The following is a 20,068-nucleotide window of genomic DNA, read 5'->3' as shown; positions in this document are numbered from 1 at the left end:
GAGTAGGAAGTGTTGTTATCCTGATTTTATGGGTAAGAAATTAAGACATGAGAGATTATAAATAGATTTCATGTGAGAATGTCTGTTTCACATGGCAGATCTAGTTTAAGATTCAAGTCTGAATTTAGAGCCAAAAACAACACTTTTTGTCCTGAAAAAGTAGTAACGTAGAAAAAATGTAGTTGAATAGCATTTTAAAATTATCTAAGTGGTGAAGGAGAATGCAATACTAAAAATGTGCAAGAGACTTAAGTATCAGAGGTATTGTAAAGATTCCTTCAGAAGTTCTCTTTACTTTGTACTGGAATTGATGGTCAGCCAGGGGAATCACACAAAACAAGATGAGGCTGTATACTTTATAGGCAAAGCTCCAGAAGGATTAATTTCTATGGAGCCTTGCTAAGTTAAAATCTTCATTTGTTTTCTTAATGTATAACATTGAAATATAAAAATTCACAGGTTCTTCCAACTAAAATGTCTTATGCTGCCAATCTGAAAAATGTAATGAACATGCAAAATCGGCAAAAAAAAGAAGGGGAAGAACAGAATGTGCTGGCAGAAGAAACTGAGAGTTCAAAACCAGGGCCATCTGCTCATGATCTTGCTGCACAATTGAAAAGTAGTTTATTAGCAGAAATAGGACTTACTGAAAGTGAAGGACCACCTCTTACATCTTTCAGGTACTTGATAAGTGAAAGTTTTCTTTCTGTTGCATTACTTTCAAGCTATTAAAATTTCTTTTAAAGAATTTTTATTTATAAATGTTTTATTTCATTTTTATTTCATTTATACACAAATTTTTTCTTGGTTTTCTAGTTTATTTGATATTTACATTTTAAAATTTCATTTTCTAGATTTGGGGTGTGACTTGTCATTGTTTTTACTTCGTTGAAGAACTTATAGTACCTTGGGGTTTTTTTTGTTTGTTTGTTTTTAATATTTATTTTTTAGTTTTAGGTCGACACAATATCTTTATTTTACACTTATGTGGTGCTGAGGATCGAACCCAGTGCCGCATGCGTGCAGCCCGGGTTCGATCCTCAGCACCACATACAAACAAAGATGTTGTGTCCGCCGAGAACTAAAAAATAAATATTAAAAAATTCTCTATTTTTTTAAAAAAAATTCTATTGATAATCAGAATTTTCCCCTTTCACTAATATATATATATCTCCATGTCAAATTGCCATTTATAGACTTGTGACCAACAGCTTTATGGGGACATATTGATAATTAGAAAGAGTAGAATATTCTGGATGCATGACTCGTACTTACTTGGGCTACTCTGCATGGTTCACAGATTGTGATACTCTAGCATGAGGCAGGTTTTGTTTACTTAAAAATTCATTAGTATATACTGTAGGTCAGTATGGGAAACTTCCAAATGATTTGTTTACACTTTGTTTTATGCTCTATGTTCTTTGGTTACAAGGAATCAGATAAATTTTAGAAGGAATTAATGAGCTGGCTAATGAAAACAAGATACAACAGTCTAACAAACAGTCGGTAGCTAAGGGACAGTGTGTAGACTGGAGTGGGACAATCTTCCCAGAGGCAATATGGCTGGAGCTGAGAGGTTTAGAATATATAGAAACAGGTTGGAGGGGAGACCAGTTAGAAAGCTCTTATTATTAGTTCCACTTAGTGAGGAAAAGGAGGCTAAGGTAGAATACTGGCTTTGGGGATGGGAAAGAAATCTTGTAAGGAAGAGAAACTCAGATAAACTTTTTTTTACTCTGAAGGAACAGGAGGAAGAACTTGCTTCAAGTCTGTGCAAGAGGGGAAATAGATGGTAATAATGAAAAAGATCAGGAGGAAATATCATTGCCTTGAGTCCGTATTGACTTGTAGACATGTTGAGTTTGAATTGAGTATCACCGATACTCAAAATTCTGGTTTATTGTGAAAGTTTGATCTGGAGAGAGATCTGTGAATCACCTAAGTGGAGATGGACATTAGATTTTAAGGAAAAGAGGTAAAATGAAAGTTGAAGTTAGGAGGCACCCTCAGGATGATGTTCCAAGTAGTTGTGGAAATGTTCTTATTAGAGAGAACATAATTTGTAATACTGAAGACCTTAGAATATTAAAATACAAAGTAAATTACTAATATTGACCAGAATTTTGGGCATTGGTTAAATTATTTCCTCTCTCCCCTTAAATTTCTTATAGGCCACAGTGTAGCTTCATGGGAATGGTTATTTCCCATGACATGCTGCTAGGACGTTGGCGTCTTTCTTTAGAACTATTTGGCAGAGTATTCATGGAAGATGTTGGAGCAGAACCTGGATCAGTATGTATTTTGTACATTTTAAATTATTTTCTGCCTGATCAGAATATATTTCAGAAAGTAATTTTGTCATCCCCTCCCCTTTAGATCCTAACTGAATTGGGTGGTTTTGAGGTAAAAGAATCAAAATTCCGCAGAGAAATGGAAAAACTGAGAAACCAGCAGTCAAGAGATTTATCACTAGAGGTAAAGGTATTTAGATTTTCTTACTATACTTACAGAATGCCATTTATATGAATTTAAAAATATCCAAAATAACAAATAGATCTTCTTAGGAATATGTATTTACAATTAAAACTTTAAAGAAATGGAGAAAAAAAATTAAAGAAATGATAATCCCCAAATTAGGATGGTAGTTTTCTGAGCAAATTTAGAATCCTTTAGACCAAAGAGTGTTCAGTTGTTTTTTGTTGTTGTTGTTGTTTGTTTGTTTGTTTTAATGTGCTTGTGGATTTAAACAGTTTTGATATATTTCATTCCAGTGAGATTATTCTTTTGTGTGTGTGTGTGTATGTTTGTGGTGCTGGGGATTGTACCTAGGGCCTTGTGCATGCGAGGCAAGCACTCTACCAACTGAGCTATATCCCCCACCCTCCAATGAGATTATTCTTACTGATGCTCTAGTTGTCTCCTTTTTGACTAATTTTGAGTCCTTTTTAACATTATCCCAATAGTCTTTTTTTCTAGTATTTTTTATGTGCATTTCTGTCACAAACCTTAAATCATCCATTTCTTCAAGAAGCCCCTGAATCTGTTTTGTAGGAAACTGTATTTTGAGATTGCATGTGGGTAGTTGGGTTGCTCATTGATACTGGGTTGATCATTGTTTTAAGGTTTTTAGTATAAGGAAATGCACCCCCAGCTCCAACCTCAAGTCAAAAAAAGAAAAATCACATTATGAATTCATAAAGATATTCCCAATTCAGATTCAAGATTTAGGACCACAAGGTTGTTTTGCTTGTGATTTTCATCTCTTACACCTTAAATCTGTGTCTCCTTTGTTCCAAAGGGAAAATCCAATTTCTCAACAACATGAATAAAATTATTCACTTCCTTTTCCCCCCACAGTATATACACAGCAGTCTTAGAATTACAACATCTACACTTAACATCAACGAAATGGTTATTGAAAATAGTTTAAGTTGTAGTTGTTTGTCTTTAAATCATACTCAGAGATAGACAAATTGGTTTTACTCACATGAAATAATTCCTCTTGGTGGGTTTTAGGGCCTTTTGTTTCATTTTGCTTTTAGTTTTTAGGAATTGCCTTCTCTGTTGGTTTAAAAAGTAAAGTATAAATATAAATAAATATAAACAGTTTAATATAAATTATATTTCATATTATACTAATTATGTAAAATATATATAATGTTGCAAAGTCAACTTTATAAGAAGGTATATTCAGAGATGTCTAGTTTCCATTGTTCACCATTTAAAAAAGTGTATTCCCCCATTTAAAAAAATTGTATGTTCATTACTCATTTTCCCTTACATCCCCAGCATACTGTATGTTTTTCCCCCAGTTAACAGTATATCCAGTATAGCCATAGCTTTATACTGACAAGTGTTCCCCCTTTTATAAATGCTTAATGTAGTGTATTTTATGGTTTTTAACCAATGTTTCTAAGCAACCCCCCTATGACTAGACATTTGGGTTTGTTTTCTAGTTTTTTGCTATCCCAGATAGTGTAGTCAAGTCAACAATCATCATACCTTGTGTTTGTTTCTCAGTTTTGCTAATGTGTCTGTGAGGTAGATTCCTAGGCAGCGATGCTGGGTCCATAGCATATGTGCATATATAATTTTCCCAGATATTGGCAAGTACTTCTGCATAATGGTGTTTTTGTTTGTTTGTTTTTGTTTTTGGTATGTGTGTATGTATGTATGTATGTGTATGCATGTATCTTACTGTCAGTATGAAATGATTGACACACCATAATCTTTCTGGCAGTTGTTGAGATTTTTGTCTAATCTGATTAGGTAAGGAATGACATTTTAGTATAGTTTCAATTTGGATTTCACTTATTTTAAGCTAGGCATGGTGGTACATGCCTATAATCCCAGTGACACAGGAGGCTGAGGCAAGAAAATCACAAGTTCAGGCTAGCCTCAGCAACTTAGCAACACCCTCTTTCAAAATATGAAAAGAACTGGGGGGGGGGGCATGTAGCTCAGTGATTAAGCACTCTTTGATCCAATCCTCAATACCCTCTCCACCAAAAAACTTTTGTATTTAGGATCAGTTTTTTTTTTTAAATGAATGCAATGTATTTTGCCTATTCTACAAAGTTGTTTTTTCTTAACACTTTATACATTCTTTATGTATCTTTAGAATGATATATAGTTGCTCATGAATATGTATCTTTTTGCTAGAAGGTGTAAATGTTTTTCCAATTGTCATTTTACTCCACTTTGCTTGTTTTCTTTTATCAAGGAATTCATTTTTTTAAAAATTCATTTGGAATTTATCCTGGTTTATCCCAAAATAGAATAAATTGTTTTCAAGGAATTCATTTTTTTTAAAAATTAATTTGGAATTTATCCTGGTTTATCCCCAAACAGAATAAATTGTTTTCCAGTAGTTTTGAAAACAAAATGTTCAAATTGAATTAAATTCTATTGTCCTGATTTAATGCAGAACCTTCTAATTTGCTTTAGAATGTATAAGCTTCTAACAACCCAGTACTTGTAAGTTGAAAAACTATCAGAGAAAATGTAAAATTCATTTTTCACATTTTACATAGAAAATTTCAAAGTGATTTCCAGTGATGGATTTACTACTTTTGGGCATGTTTTAATAGGTTGATCGGGATCGAGATCTCCTCATTCAGCAGACTATGAGGCAGCTTAACAATCATTTTGGCCGAAGATGTGCAACTACTCCAATGGCTGTCCACAGAGTAAAAGTCACATTTAAGGACGAGCCAGGAGAGGGCAGTGGTGTAGCACGAAGTTTTTATACAGCCATTGCACAAGCATTTTTGTCAAATGAAAAATTGCCAAATCTAGATTGTATCCAAAATGCCAACAAAGGTACCCACACAAGTAAGTATAGACTAGTGTCATAACAAGCAAAAATTACTTCCTTGTTCATCAAAATAGTAATAATAATGCTTATGAATCTTTTTAGTGAATTTTAATGCACATTTACAATTTCATATAATTTTATTCTAGATTAATTGCTTATTTACTGCCACATTTGCTAGATGTTTATGATTGTAGTGGTTTCTCATATCAGTTGTTACTTATTTCAGGAGTTCAGTGTGGGTGTGAAAAATATGGTGATATAAAAATTCAGTAAGCAAACTGCACTTAGTATTCCCTCTACCCCCTGTATTAATTGATACAGATATTTGAGAAGAAAATGCAGTTTTCTAGATAGGCTATTCTAAGTATGATTTACAAACTTGTTTCTAGTCCCCCATGAGTTAAGGAGCTTGCATGACTTAGCTCACTATTTTAATTTAAAAAGCCCCCCCCCCCTTTAAAGTAAGGCTTTCTGTATTAATGTCCTTGAGAAGAGTGCAAGCTTATTACCTAATTGAGAAACAACACTTTGGAGTGAGGGCTCTTAACCTAATTTCAAGATTTCAGTTAGCAAATTTAAAAAATCAGTAAAATTACAAAAGCTTCATGAGTTGATAATTGCTAATTCATGTCAAGTATGGCAGAAGATGTCAGCCCTGTCAGTGGACTGATAACAATAATTGAACAAAGAAAATTCTGAATTTTACCTGTTTATCACTAGGGTTCTGTAAACCACCACCATAAAAACTGAATGAGCTGTATAAAGGAAAGAGAGTGAAAAAATGGGGAGAGTTCACCAGCTTTTCATCATCATTTTTACCATTTGACTTTCTATAGTCTCATCATAAAAATAGTTTAACAGATTTTGAATATGGAAACTTAGCAAATGCCTTAGGAAACCATACTCTAGCTTGGGGTTACAAATTTTAAAATAATTATAGCTAATGTTCTGGTGGCCTATAATGCTTTAGTGCCAAAAATTAAGAATAAAGAAGATATTTAAATTACTAATCATGTAAGACATCTCAAGATTATTTATAGTGAAATTAACATAAACCTAGTTGCTATATTTTATTTCACAGCTTTGACATGACCAGGGGAAGAATACATTTCACAAATACTGAAATGAACTTCTTTGATGTGCCAGGTGTACAATCATCTGCAACCCTCAAAATCAAAGGGAGAGTGGGAGAAAGGCACTAGCAACACAGATAATTAAAAGGAAGATGGTGTTGAGCTGTCATGTCTTCTTGTGTTTGACTTATTTCTTTGCATTGACTGAAATTTAATGTAGTCACATTTACATTTATCCACATAAGCTGTATTTCACCTTTTCTCCTAGGTTTAATGCAGAGATTAAGGAACAGAGGAGAGAGAGATCGGGAAAGGGAGAGGGAACGGGAAATGAGGAGGAGTAGTGGCTTGCGAGCGGGTTCTCGGAGAGACCGGGATAGGTATGAAGATTCTGTATCTTATTTTGAATACCAGCATTTTGGATGAATTGAATGTTGGCTTATAAAGGAAAGAATCTATCTATCTATGTACTGACTATTTATTTATTTAAGAAAATCAGCTTTAATATTTGGACATAAGCTAATTATCTGTCTATTGCTAAGAAGTTCTGCTTTAAAAACCCAGAGGCAGCTGAAATTATCCATTTGAGTTCTTAATTATTTGACATTTTTACTACCTTTAATATCATTCTTTTTTTACCTCTCTTAAAATCTTATTGTGGCAAATTGTGCTGCTTAAATCCTTTGATTTTACTCTTGTTAGATGGGTCACATTTTACTTTGGCCCATAATTTTCAGGAATTATGATTGTGGATGATTTCTTGATTTCTGGTCTTTGCAGATCCTACCCCCCTTACAATCAAATTACACATTGCAAATTCATAGATTTTCAAGTGACAAAATGTAGACAATTTTTATTTTCCAGCTCTCATGTATTTAGATATCATTCCACCTTGGTATCACAGCTGGAATAATTTATATGCTCTTGTTTTCTCATTGTACTGATAATTTCACTTTGCAGTCAAAGTAAGTGAACTCAAAAGCTTTCTTCCTCTTACAGAGATTTTCGAAGACAGCTTTCCATTGACACAAGGCCCTTCAGACCTGCCTCCGAAGGAAATCCTAGTGATGATCCTGATCCTTTGCCAGCGCATCGGCAGGCACTTGGGGAGAGGCTTTATCCCCGTGTGCAAGCAATGCAACCAGTACGTAATGTGCAGTTAGCTGACTCTTAACTGGTTGTGGCTTTTTTTGCTTTTGAATTGAAATGGCCATTTAAAAGAAAAACTGTCAACTACTACCTTTGTTTAATTTGTATGTAGTGCTGAGGATCTAACTGAAGGCCTCACACACGCTAGCTGTGTGTGTGCTCTACCTCTGAGCCACAATCCCAGCCCCTCCTCTTGTTTTTCTTTAAAGCACATGCACACACACACATTTCTTTTGTTTGGCTTGACTGTAGATTTTGACAAGCAGTTTTAGAGAGTAGGCAAGTAACATTTGTTTATCATTTATAGGCATTTGCAAGTAAAATTACTGGCATGCTGTTGGAATTATCCCCAGCTCAGCTGCTTCTCCTTCTAGCAAGTGAAGATTCTCTGAGAGCAAGAGTAGATGAGGCCATGGAACTCATTATTGCACATGGACGGTAATGTGTACAATTGGGAAGGCCTATCAGTTTAAACATCAACTGTTTTGTTTTTAGTATGTGTGTGCCAGCATATCTTAAATCTTATACCATAAAGTATGATATTTTAATAATTTTTATCAAGTGGTGGCTTAGAATCTGTAAGAGCTTGGCTCTCTGATGAAGAAAAATTAATGGAAAAATTAATGTATATATTCATGGAATTTAAAAACCTGTAAAAACATGCAGCCTGTAAAGTAGTTGTGTTTTGTTTGTGCATAATTATATGAACATATTTTATAGCAAAAGAATAATAAAACAGAGAAAGCTAATTAAATTTCATGGATTTTAAAAACCCAATCATGATTTTGTTTTAGAATGGTAGTGTTTTATTAGTCACTTTGGTTCTAAAAGGTCTTCTATATACTTGATGTTTAGGAATTGCTTCCAAGAAGTACATCTCAAATTCTCCACCAGAATACCCCTTGTGGCAAGAGGTCATATTATACTCAAAGAATCTTGGAGTGTAGCACCTAACTTCTTGCCATAAGTATGAAATTTATTTTAGTCCCCTGATTCACATTAGAAATTCGTGCAGGTTTTGCTTTCTATTTTGTAATATGTTTGTTTGCTTTAATATAAATCTAAAATATTTAATAGTTAAATTACTTAACCCTCTTTTTCCACGGTGACAAGTAAAAGTGATATTAGGAAGATGTACCATATTTACTCTGTGACTTCTATCTTAGGCCTACTCTTAATAGTTGAAGCTTTGAAGATTTGATTATTTTATATGAAAATTTCTGTGCTGCTGGGGATTGAACCCAGGGTCTCGTGCATACTAGGCAAATACTATGCCATTAAGCTACAAGCCCCTACTCTTTAATAAAAAATTGTTATTTCTTCCCAATCATGATTTTGAAAGAATGAAATTAGGTACATTGCTACAGGTGTATAAGCAATCAGGCTGAGTACTGAACTGAAACAGCCACTTCAAAAGCTTTTGAATGGTCCAGGCCAGAGACTGTTGGTTAAAGTTTATTTTTTTATGTATTCTGCATCTCTGGACTTTAATGTATACTTTCTTTATTCCTTTGCCTTGTCTCTAGAGCTATCAGCGCACACTATTATAGTTTAGCCATTATGGGAAAATTTCAAAAGAATGTGCATTTTGGTTAAAAAAGATTTATACATATTTATGTATATATATTATATATATGTATATATTTCATGTATATAAGTGTTACTAAATTAGTACTTTTTTGATTGAGTAAAACTAATGCACGGTATCAACTACTTTCCTCCTGGCTTTATGGAGCAATGAATTTATTAATAGTATTCTAGAATTATTAAATATGCTATAGAACTTGAGTCCTTATTTGTGATTGCTTCCTAAACAATTCTTCTGTGTTTCTACAATGCTTGCTCTGAGCTTAAGTTCCAGCTCTTTGGTGAAAACAGCGTTTATTTTGACTTAAATCAGGTAGTCTTTAGCCCACTATCATGAATTATACATGTAACATCACATGGGTTTTAACAAAATATATTTTTGATGTCTCTGCTCCTCAGAACCACATTAGGAGAAGTAAGTGTCTTGGATACTTGTTAATCCCAAATCTTAAATTTAGTGATGAATTCTTGGAAAATTTTTTATGTGTTCTCCATATCATACTAAATTATAAATGTTTCAGTTGTCTGGAAAATGAAAGGTTCTTGTTTGTTTTTAGGGAAAATGGAGCTGATAGTATTCTGGATCTTGGATTATTAGACTCCTCAGAAAAGGTACAGGTAAGAGCTGTATTCTTCACATGCTAATAGATACTTTGAATTTAAATTATAAGGAAATTGGGAGAAAAGTAGGATATAGGAACTAAATAAGTAATTTTGTAAGTAAAATACATGATTACAATAGAGAAAGAGAAGCCAAGATAATTATATAATTGTTATATATGCATTCGATATAATGAACTGAATAACAGAGAAGGAGAAAGGCAGACAAAATTCCAAGACTAATTCCTCAAGGCCCCAAAGGTGCAGAGATACATGTGGTATCACAGCAAGGGAGGCTTCTTAGGACATGATGTATTTCATTGCATATATCTTATTCTAAAAACTACTGGAGAACTTACAGTGCCAACCAGGGAGAGCATACCCATTACAATCAATCAGTTAATCACTGTGTGTGTGTGTGTATGGTAAAGTTGATCCTGTCACTTCATTTTACCTGGAAACAGACTTTGAGACTAAAGTATAAACCACTGCCCAGCTCTCAGACTATTCCAAGTGGTGCATATGCAGGATATGTACAAACATCTTAGTAAAAGCTTTGAGAGCTTATCATTGGAATCCTTATAATACTACACACCCTCATCAACCAGCCAGTCTTCCATACTATTTTAACATAACCCTTTTTCACAACTTGATATTAGAAACGTTCAACATATAAATATTCAAAGGCTCTAAAATTAATTATTCAGCATATATATAAATAACCAGGAGAGACTGGCTACTTGACCTAGGAAAGGAACCCAGTAGATGACATCTGTGAGGTGATCCATTTGTTGGGATTATCAAAGACTTTATCTCATGTTGTATAAGATAATGAATGAAAAGATACAGGAAATAGAAAGTATAAAAGAGAGAACCAAATATATTTTAAGATTAAAAGTACAATATCTGAAACAAATTTTAAGTTGGATAGGTATTCAAAAGTAGAATGAATATGACAGTCCCTTCTGAATAACAGAAAAAGATTTAAAACAAAGAATAGTTTCAGAGCTTTTGGAACAATATCAGAACATAACATTCATGTCTTTGGAGTACTCCCAGAGGAAGAGGAGAAAGAAATTGCTTTGGAAAAATTTTTTGAAGAAATAATGGCTGAAAATAAATTTGGTATAAGACATAGATTTACAGATTTGAGAACATGAGTGAACTTCAAACAGTATAAATAAAAAGAAAACTATGTCCAGATACATCATAATTTACTGTGATTAATACAAAGATAATTATCTGTAAAGCAGCTAAAGAATGGTGTCCGAGATACAGGGAAAAAGTGAATTGAAAGATAGTAGGTTTCTTACCAGAAACTACAGAGGCCAAAAGGCAGTGCTAAAAACCGGAAATTCAGAATTTTTTATCCAATGAAAATATCTTCAAGTATTAAGGTGAAAGAAACTAACCTGAGTTGCATTAAGTAATTTTTGTTTATATAACAGGTGTTACTTTATGTACATGAGGTTTGTGTACCACAGTTCTGAAAAAGTGAATTAAGTTTACCTTTAATATTGTTAGACACATTTAAATATGAATGTTCTGCCTTCCTGACTTTGACTTTGATTTCAGAGAACCAGTTCATACATTTCTTATTCTTTTTTTCCTCTTTTGTGGTACTTGGGATTGAACCCAGGGCCTCATACTTGCTAGGCAAGTGCTCTACTGTTGAGCTATATCCCCAAGCCTTATATATTTCGGGATAGTGGTGGGGTAATAGCATTTGAACCCAGGGGTACTCAACCACTAAGCCACATCTTCAGCCCTTTTTATTTTTTTATTTTATTTTATTTTTTTTTAAAGAGAGGGGGGGAGAGAGAGAATTTTTTATTTTAAACAGAGAGAGAGAGAGAATTTTAATATTTATTTTTTAGGTTTTGGCGGACACAACATCTTTATTTGTATGTGGTGCTGAGGATCGAACCCGGGTCGCACACATGCCAGTCGAGCGCGCTACCACTTGAGCCACATCCCCAGCCCTCCCTTTTTATTTTTTGAGATGTGGTCTTGATAAAATGCCTAGGGCCTCACTAAGTCGCTGAGGCTGGCCTGGAACTCAGAATCCTCCTGTCTCAGCCTCTGGAGGCACTGGGATTACAGCCATGCACCAGTACATTTCATTTTTTAAAAAATGAATATTGGGCCTTAATCTGTAGCATTCTGTTTTTAGGAAAACCGAAAGCGTCATGGCTCTAGTCGAAGTGTTGTAGATATGGACTTAGATGATACTGATGATGGTGATGACAATGCCCCTTTGTTTTACCAACCCGGAAAAAGAGGATTTTATACTCCAAGGCCTGGCAAAAACACAGAAGCAAGGTTGAATTGTTTCAGGAACATTGGCAGGTAAAATATCTCTAAAAATTATTACATTTGAGGGGAGGAAGGGTGCTGGGGTTTGGACCCAAGGCCTTGAGCATGCTAAATGTGCTTTCTACCACTGAGCTACATCCCCAGCCTCTTAAGTTCTTTTAAAAACTACAGTTTAATGAGATTTTCTAAAATATTAATGTGTGTCAGCCCCACTCCTCCAGTGGGGCTGACCTCTATCAAACACAAGATCCTCCTGCCTAACCTCCATAATAGCTGGGATTTTAAGTATGTGCCACTGTGTCTGGATATAACACATTAGTTTTAAAACTGGGCTTATGTTCTATTTCATAGTGGATAGAAATAAAGCTGTAGAGAATTTCTTAATCATATGAATGCTTATGTATATATGTGTGGAGTAGTGTATTCTAAATATATTTTTAAATTAAAATCTTATTTTTTTTCTGTTTTTGTTTTTAGGATTCTTGGACTGTGTCTGTTGCAGAATGAACTATGTCCCATCACATTGAATAGACATGTAATTAAAGTACTACTTGGTAGAAAAGTAAGTAATTTTGATTAACATAACTGTTTTTACAATTACAAAGAATCTTTTTATAAATAATATTCCAATATGACATACGTAGAATCTTTCGTACCTGGAGGAGATGGCATAGTAGAGTTGGGTACACAGGTAGGTAGCTTTGGGTCTGACAGATTGTGGATCCTATTGCAGATAAATCCCCTGACACTTTTGGCATATTCATTTGTAAAGTGGTAAAGAAACAGCATCATGACTAGCAAAGAGTAGTAACCAGTAAATTTTATCCACTATAATTAGTTGTAGCAAGTGGCAATGGAAGAGAGTAGTAGTATTGAAAGAACATTCCAATTTCAAAAATATATGTAATATTTACGCGGGGGGGCAAAAGAATATAAGAAAACATAGTATAACATGCTTAGTATTTATTTTCAGGTAATGGAATTAGCCTATTTTGTGTTTTGATAGTTTAACAGCGTGTACATTTCTCTGTGATGGAGGGAGAGGAGAAAGCCTTTAAAATTGATGTATAATGCTAATTATGCAGCTTTTGATTTACAACAACAAAAAACTGTTTTTAAAGGTATTGTAAATTGATACAAAATAGCAAATATCAAATTCTTTTTTAGATGCATGTCACATCTGATAAATTAGAATCATCAAAGCTGTAATCTAATAATTTAATCAAACCCACTGATGAACATTGTTCTCTATTAAATACAAGCATCCCATTATATGTAATGTAATTTGGTGTTATTCCCCACCCCCTGTAATTTGTGCCCCATTCAAGTTCTTTTTTTGTGTGTGTGTGTGTGTTTTAATATTTATTTTTTAGTTTTAGTTGGACACAGTACCTTTATTTTATTAATTTATTTTTATGTGGTACTGAGGATCGAACCCAGGATCTTTCAAGTGCGAGGCTAACACTGTACTGCTGAGCCATAACTCCAGTGCCCCCGCCCCCCCCCCCATTAAGTTCTTAATAAACTGTTATTGTTCTTAGAACTAGACTGAAATCTCAGTAACATGGAGAGGTTAATATGTTGAGTTTTTAATAATGTATACTGAACAGCTCATAGATTCAAGTTTAACTCAGTGACTTGACCTTGTACAAGTTACTGAATTTCTTTGAGCATCAGATTTATCAACTGGATTTGATAAATCTGTATTTTTTAAAATTTTTATCAAGAACAAATAGATGTATATTTAGTTGAGAACCAGCTGCTGCACATAATCATTGTTCAGTAAATAATAATGGCTTTTCTTTTTTCTTGTAGTACTGGGGATGGAACTCAGGGCTTTGTATACCTAGGCAGTACTGTACCACTGAGCTACATTCCCATCTCTTAAAATTTTTTGAGACAGGGTCTTGCAGGTCTTGAACTTAACAATCCTCCTGCCTCAGTAGCTGGAATTATGGCACGTGCTGTGGTGCCCAACTAGTGGTAGCTTTTTAAATCAAATTTTTAAAACTTTATCATGCTGTTAACATCCTCCCCCCACACACTTTTTTGTACTTTGACTCTGACAAAACATTTCATTTTCAAAGAAACATTAAATTTTACCTCTTCAAAGTAGTTTCATATATTTAGTGGGAAATTCTTTATCAGTATATCTTCAAATTAATTAAGATTCTTTATCACAGATAATAATTTACTAATGTTTCTTTCATAATTTGAGTTTCATATGATTACATCTTAGGTCAACTGGCATGATTTTGCCTTTTTTGACCCTGTAATGTATGAAAGTTTGCGGCAATTAATCCTCGCTTCTCAGAGTTCAGATGCTGATGCTGTTTTTTCAGCAATGGATTTGGCATTTGCGATTGACCTGTGTAAAGAAGAAGGTGGAGGACAGGTAAAGCATATACAGTTTTCTTATTCTGGCAAGAGAACTGGGTTAATTTGTTGTGCTGCTGCTTCATACAGAAGCAGTTTAGGAAGAGAGAGAAAGATGTGTGCACACACTGAGAAAGAGAAGCAAGCATAGCTGGATATGAACAGAGAGATGACTTAGGAATTAGTGATACAGACTGAGAATAGAAGGGGATTTTTCTACTTACTCAAACTCTTAGGTATTTTTTAGATAAAGACTTGTCTTTAGATTTAAAATTTCTAGGAAATCAAGATTTTGTCAACTGTTGACTTACTATATTTCTTGGATAAAATTGTCTTCATTGTTGAATTTTTCACAGGTTGAACTCATTCCTAATGGTGTGAACATACCCGTGACTCCCCAGAATGTGTATGAGTATGTGCGGAAATATGCAGAACACAGAATGTTGGTAGTTGCAGAACAGCCATTACATGTAAGTGTTTTCTAGAAAGTGTTAAGTCATGTGATAAAGCATTTTTTGTCTCATCAGAGTTTGGAAAAGGTGCTTGTGGGGCTGAAATGTAGTTCTTTCAGGGTTCTATCACCACTAATATATTGGGTGATCTGCTAGAAGTATTTTATTTACAGGACTCAGGCTTATTAGTAGAAGGACCCCTAGCAAGATTAGGGGAAAGGATCCATTAGGCAGATTCTGGCGGAATCCAGGTGCAAGCTTCCAAAGTTCTCTGCATGGGCTGTCACACCACAGCTCTTCCTTAGCTCTGAAATGCAGCAATGTGTTCTATACTGTGTCTGCTTTTTGAAGCCTGCCTAGATGTCAGACCAGAGTTTTTATTGGAGGTTATTAGTCCTGTGGCTTTTTTTTTTTTTAAACCGTGCAACCAGCCATGATTACTAAAGTTCCAGACTCTTAAGGAAAGCACATGTGAAATCACATTATTTGCACAAATAATCTGTGCAAATTCTTACAGCTGGGTTCATTGAGGGACACTCGAAAATCCAGGTTCTTTGATATCAGCCAAGCCCAACAGGCCCTTCTAAAAAGCAAAATCAGGTCTCTTGGTAACTTTTTCCATTTCCAGGGTAAAATGTTTATGTAAATTTATTACTCATAGTGTCATATTTTTTATTTTTTGTTTATTTTTTTAGTCATATATTTCTGATCTCAAGAGTTCAGGTTAGGTCATGGTTCACTACCCTCCAGATATTAGGTTTGAATATGGAAGGTTTTTTGTTGTCATCCTTATCTAAGATGCTGACAGGAGAGAACACTTTTGGCAAATTGAAGCTATTCTTATTTAATGACCAGCTTGTTTGTTATTAACACAATTTTAAAAATAATTTTAGTTAACTGTTAGTGTCTAAAAATATTTATTTATTTTTTAAACCTGTGACCTATTCACTTGCCTTTCTCCCCTTCCTTTTGAATCTATGAAATAAATTCAAAATACAAAACTGTTTTTTGGTTTAAAATGGAAAGTGACATTCTTACAGAAGTTGGATTTTTTTTTTTTTTAAACAGTTCAAACATGTGGAAAATAAAGTACTTATTGTAACAAAAGGATAATTTTTAAAATTCTCTAGGCAATGAGGAAAGGTCTACTAGACGTGCTTCCAAAAAACTCATTAGAAGATTTAACAGCAGAAGATTTTAGGCTTTTGGTAAATGGCTGTGGTGAAGTTAATGTGCAGATGCTGATTAGTTTCACCTCTTTCAATGATGAATCAGGTAGGAATTTCTGTAAATGTTTACTTATGGAATAAATTGTATAAGTGTGTGGTCAGCATTTTCTGAGTTTCTGGTTCTTCAACCTTATTACAGGATCTGGGAAATACCATGTTATCCATTATTTTTAATGGTATGATTGCACTAAATAACATTTTGGTAGCTTAGCATTAGGTTATTTTGATTCTAATGTGGAATAACTGTTTTAGGTTTTTTAAAAAAAAACGTGGTTTAAAGAATGCAAGTAAAAATTCTTTGTGGTCAGCAGAGGATTTGTATATACTGATGTTCTATTGGTCCTTCCTGATTCATGTGTCTTCAGCTCTAAAAAATTTGATTGCACGATGTTTGTTTTGTAGAGCTGGACCCATTCACACTCACAAAGACATGACAGCATACAAATACATGGAGAATCTAGAATAAAGATTAGTGTAGTGATAATTTTTCTAAAATAAACTTTATCTCCAGTGTTTTATTCTACAGTTCAGAATAAAGGGACTTTGAAAGTCCCTGAGACTAGCCTTGTTGTATTTTTTTTAAATGGGAGTTTTCCCCTCCATATTTTTTATTGATGCTTTATACTTAAGTATGATAGTGGAATTTGTTGTATATCCCCAGCCCCATAGTCCTGAGTTTTTAACTGCAACTATATAATAAACATTGGAAGCTCTACGAAGTTTGCTGTAAAAGAATTATACCTATAGGGGCTGGAGTTGTAGCTCAGTGTTAGAGCACTTGCCTAGCACATGTGAGGCACTGAGTTCAATCCTCAGCACCACATAAAAATAAAAAAATAAAAGGTATTGTGCCCATCTACAGCTAAAAAATATATATATTAAAAAAATTATACCTACAGTCCCAAAATTATTACATACGTAAAGATAACCAATTTTTTCCCTTTTATTTTTCAGTTTTGCAAGCAGCTTTAGCCAAATTATAAAAAACTAAATTTGGGTACATTTTTTCTTCATGCCTGGAAATACATAAATTGTTCTATAATTGTTTTGTTCTTTTCAATACATTAAGAATTTGTCTCATTTATAAACCAAAAATCTAGGAGAGAAACAAAATTTCTGCCCAAGGACCAGATCAGCACTATAGGCATCATTCCAAAGCTTTAGAAATGTAGACTCTTTTGTTCCCTCTACTTACCCCCCAGACTTGGCGAATGACAATCTGCTTTTCAGAAGATCTATGTCATTTATAAACCCATTCATCTAAGAAGCTTACGGACATGAGAAGAATCATGATTTACAAACAAATTTTAAAGTCTGATTATCACTTTTGAGAATAGTGGTTCATTTTTCTTGTTTTGGTCGTCTTAAGGCTGGATTGGCTAATCAACTATAGAGCTTTTTACATTATGTATATGGTCCTAATTTGTGTTAAGAATTAGACCCCTCAAATGTTAAATAGTATTTTAATTTTGTATTTTTTTATTATAAGAAGTTTATAGTACTGATATAGAATATTGAATTTATATTCTTTATTCTTAGGAGAAAATGCTGAGAAGTTACTGCAGTTCAAACGTTGGTTCTGGTCAATAGTAGAGAAAATGAGCATGACGGAACGACAAGATCTTGTAAGTTAAAACCTTCACAAAATTTGTACAAGGAAATGTAGTGGTTTGTTGTTGCTGCCTTTTTTTTTTTTTTACCCCTCTTTTGTTGGGTGCGGGTGGAATGGGTGCTGGGGATTGAACCCAGTCCTCAGACATGGTAAGTTTGTGCTTTCTATTGTGGAGCTATACATCTTTCCCCAAATTTTAAAATACTGTTTATATGAATGGTCATTTTAATTTTAGGTAGGGTGGAGAAATTGCAAAAGGTCAGAAATAAAAGGATGTTTTTTATTTTTCTCTTAAACCTCCAAAGGTATGTTATCTCTTAATCTTGCTGTCATTGTCCCAAAAGATAATACAGCTTATTGTAGTGACACAGTTAATGCCCCCTGCCCCATTTACAATAGCCACCCTTGTCCTTTCCAAAACCCTCAGTAGAAGGCTAAAACCAAGGATAGTACCACGCCCCACAATTTTATGCCTTTTTCATCTTAACTAAGCATTAATCATACACTGTGCTGTAATGTTTACCGTTTAAGAGTCATTAAAATCAGCATGGATTTCATTTTCCTTCTTCAAAATTTAGCAATTGTGACCTTACTCAGCAACATTTGCTTTTCTTAAGCTGAGCAGGCTTCTCTATGGCATGTACAAATTGGCCAGCATCACTGTTCTTCCACTTATTAAATAAAATAATTGATTGCAGCAATGCTTGTGTTGAAGTAATCTGATAACTGAGATGGCTACTAAGTTACTCAGTGGATAGTGTATACAATATGGGTAATGTTGGACAAAGAGATGCTTTGACATCCCTACTGGAATAGTGGCAGCCAATTTAGAGTTTTTTTCCTTTAAGTTTATCATTTAATATTTTTGGCCACAGTTGGCCACAGATAATTGCAGTCATGGGAAGAAAAACCACAGACAAAGGGGAACTATCATGTAGTGCTTATATGTGCTAATTTTTCCTCTAATTTATTTTTCTGGGTTTTCCCCCCTCTGTTATACTACAGATTAAACCCCCAAGGGTTTTCACTGAGTTAAATAAGCCCCAGTCCTTCTTATTGTGAGATGGGGTCTTATTGCCCATTGGCCTTCAAACTTGAGATGCTCCTGCCTCAGCCTCCCAAGTAGCTGGCATTACAGTTGTTTTCTACCATGCACAGCTAAATTTATTATTTCTGTCCTACTTAATATTATCACAAAGCCCCAGCCAACTTAGAATTATAAATTAGATAATAAACTTTGATTTCAATGGAAAGTCTACAATCTATATCTAGTCTCAAGTGTATTCATAACCAGATCAGCTTGCTCATTATCATTAATCTTGAAGGTAGTAATCTGTTCTAGACTTTCTTGTAGAAGTTAAGGCATTCCTTATCCAGTAAACTCCAGGGATCCTTACTATTAATTCCTCAGGGTTCCCTGGGACATTTCCCTTGTCTAATCAGCCTTAATTCTTAGTTATCTAAACCAGACCATTCATTGTTTAAAAATGATCATTTCTAAGTGTATATGTCATTTTATTTAATTACTTGTTCAGGAAAGCACAAAACCTACAAATTTCTAATTACCTTCAGTTTAATCAGGAGCTGCTTTTAGCTCTCCTGAATATATGGCTCCGGGAACCTTGCAGTATTTTTCTACTATTGCAAGACAGGTTGTTCAGGGGTCCTAGCTGCTACCTGGTTTTGTTGTTGGCTTAGCCTTTCTAGTAATTTTATCAACAGCTTTAATTTGGGGGCTTCACTTTTTCAATGCCTATCAAAATTAATTTTAGTTTTAAGCAACATGTATTCTATTCCCTTTACCCTCATTTTGGAAATCATCCTTCACATATATATGATTTTAACCTGGTATGTCTAAGGGGAAGAGCTTGAAGCCCATAAGAATTTAATAGGACTTTCCCAAACAGGTCTCCATGAATTATCATTAGTCCTGCAATGTCATGGATATTGGAGAAGAACTATAGTTTTTTTCTCTTTTGGAGAGAGTAGTTCTGTGAAGTCTGCCAATATTTCTCTTCTTATTTCCTGAAAGTCTAGTAATATAGTCATCCACCTTGGAGAACCACTTTACATTAATCTGTTAAAGCTGGCCCAGTCCTTTTTTTTTTTTTAATCTATAATTCTGGATGGTTTCTCATACAAATCAACTATGTTTTAGGAAGTAACAAATTAGTTTGTTTAGGTTTCTGAATCACTCTGGCAAATTGTTTAGGTGTGTGCAGTAAAGACAGTAGATTAAAAAATCTTTCTTCTTAAGAGATCAGAATACTGTACCAAAAACTAGTATATATGTATGTATAGAAGAGTGAATCAGTGAATATGTATTCAGAGAAATATTTCAGGAAAGCATATCCTTA

At 34.1% G+C, this 20,068-nt stretch overlaps 1 protein-coding gene across 6 annotated transcripts in view; it reads left to right on the top strand.

The window, feature by feature from the left end:
- Ubr5 (ubiquitin protein ligase E3 component n-recognin 5) overlaps nucleotides 1-20,068 on the top strand; it is a 128,543-nt gene that overhangs the window by 106,597 nt on the left and 1,878 nt on the right. For 3 of the 6 annotated variants that reach the window (XM_046464609.2, XM_058585648.1, XM_046464604.2), the window contains exons 45-58: nucleotides 460-680; nucleotides 2,172-2,292; nucleotides 2,377-2,481; nucleotides 5,091-5,334; nucleotides 6,659-6,770; nucleotides 7,390-7,534; nucleotides 7,847-7,977; nucleotides 9,684-9,744; nucleotides 11,900-12,075; nucleotides 12,520-12,604; nucleotides 14,282-14,437; nucleotides 14,775-14,888; nucleotides 16,001-16,145; nucleotides 17,639-17,724. In XM_046464609.2, the coding sequence (XP_046320565.1) occupies nucleotides 460-680; nucleotides 2,172-2,292; nucleotides 2,377-2,481; nucleotides 5,091-5,334; nucleotides 6,659-6,770; nucleotides 7,390-7,534; nucleotides 7,847-7,977; nucleotides 9,684-9,744; nucleotides 11,900-12,075; nucleotides 12,520-12,604; nucleotides 14,282-14,437; nucleotides 14,775-14,888; nucleotides 16,001-16,145; nucleotides 17,639-17,724 (1,902 nt within the window). The remainder of the gene's footprint in view (nucleotides 1-459; nucleotides 681-2,171; nucleotides 2,293-2,376; nucleotides 2,482-5,090; nucleotides 5,335-6,658; nucleotides 6,771-7,389; nucleotides 7,535-7,846; nucleotides 7,978-9,683; nucleotides 9,745-11,899; nucleotides 12,076-12,519; nucleotides 12,605-14,281; nucleotides 14,438-14,774; nucleotides 14,889-16,000; nucleotides 16,146-17,638; nucleotides 17,725-20,068) is intronic. The other 3 variants (XM_046464610.2, XM_046464605.2, XM_046464606.2) reach the window with 2 other exon arrangements.

Source organism: Marmota monax, unplaced genomic scaffold (genome assembly GCF_021218885.2).
Source record: "Marmota monax isolate L192 unplaced genomic scaffold, Marmota_monax_Labrador192_F-V1.1 WCK01_AAM20220418_F8-fsc00003, whole genome shotgun sequence".
Lineage (NCBI taxonomy): Eukaryota > Metazoa > Chordata > Mammalia > Rodentia > Sciuridae > Marmota > Marmota monax.
Note: the sequence above shows the minus strand (reverse complement) of the source record. Positions and strands in the feature narration are given on the sequence as shown.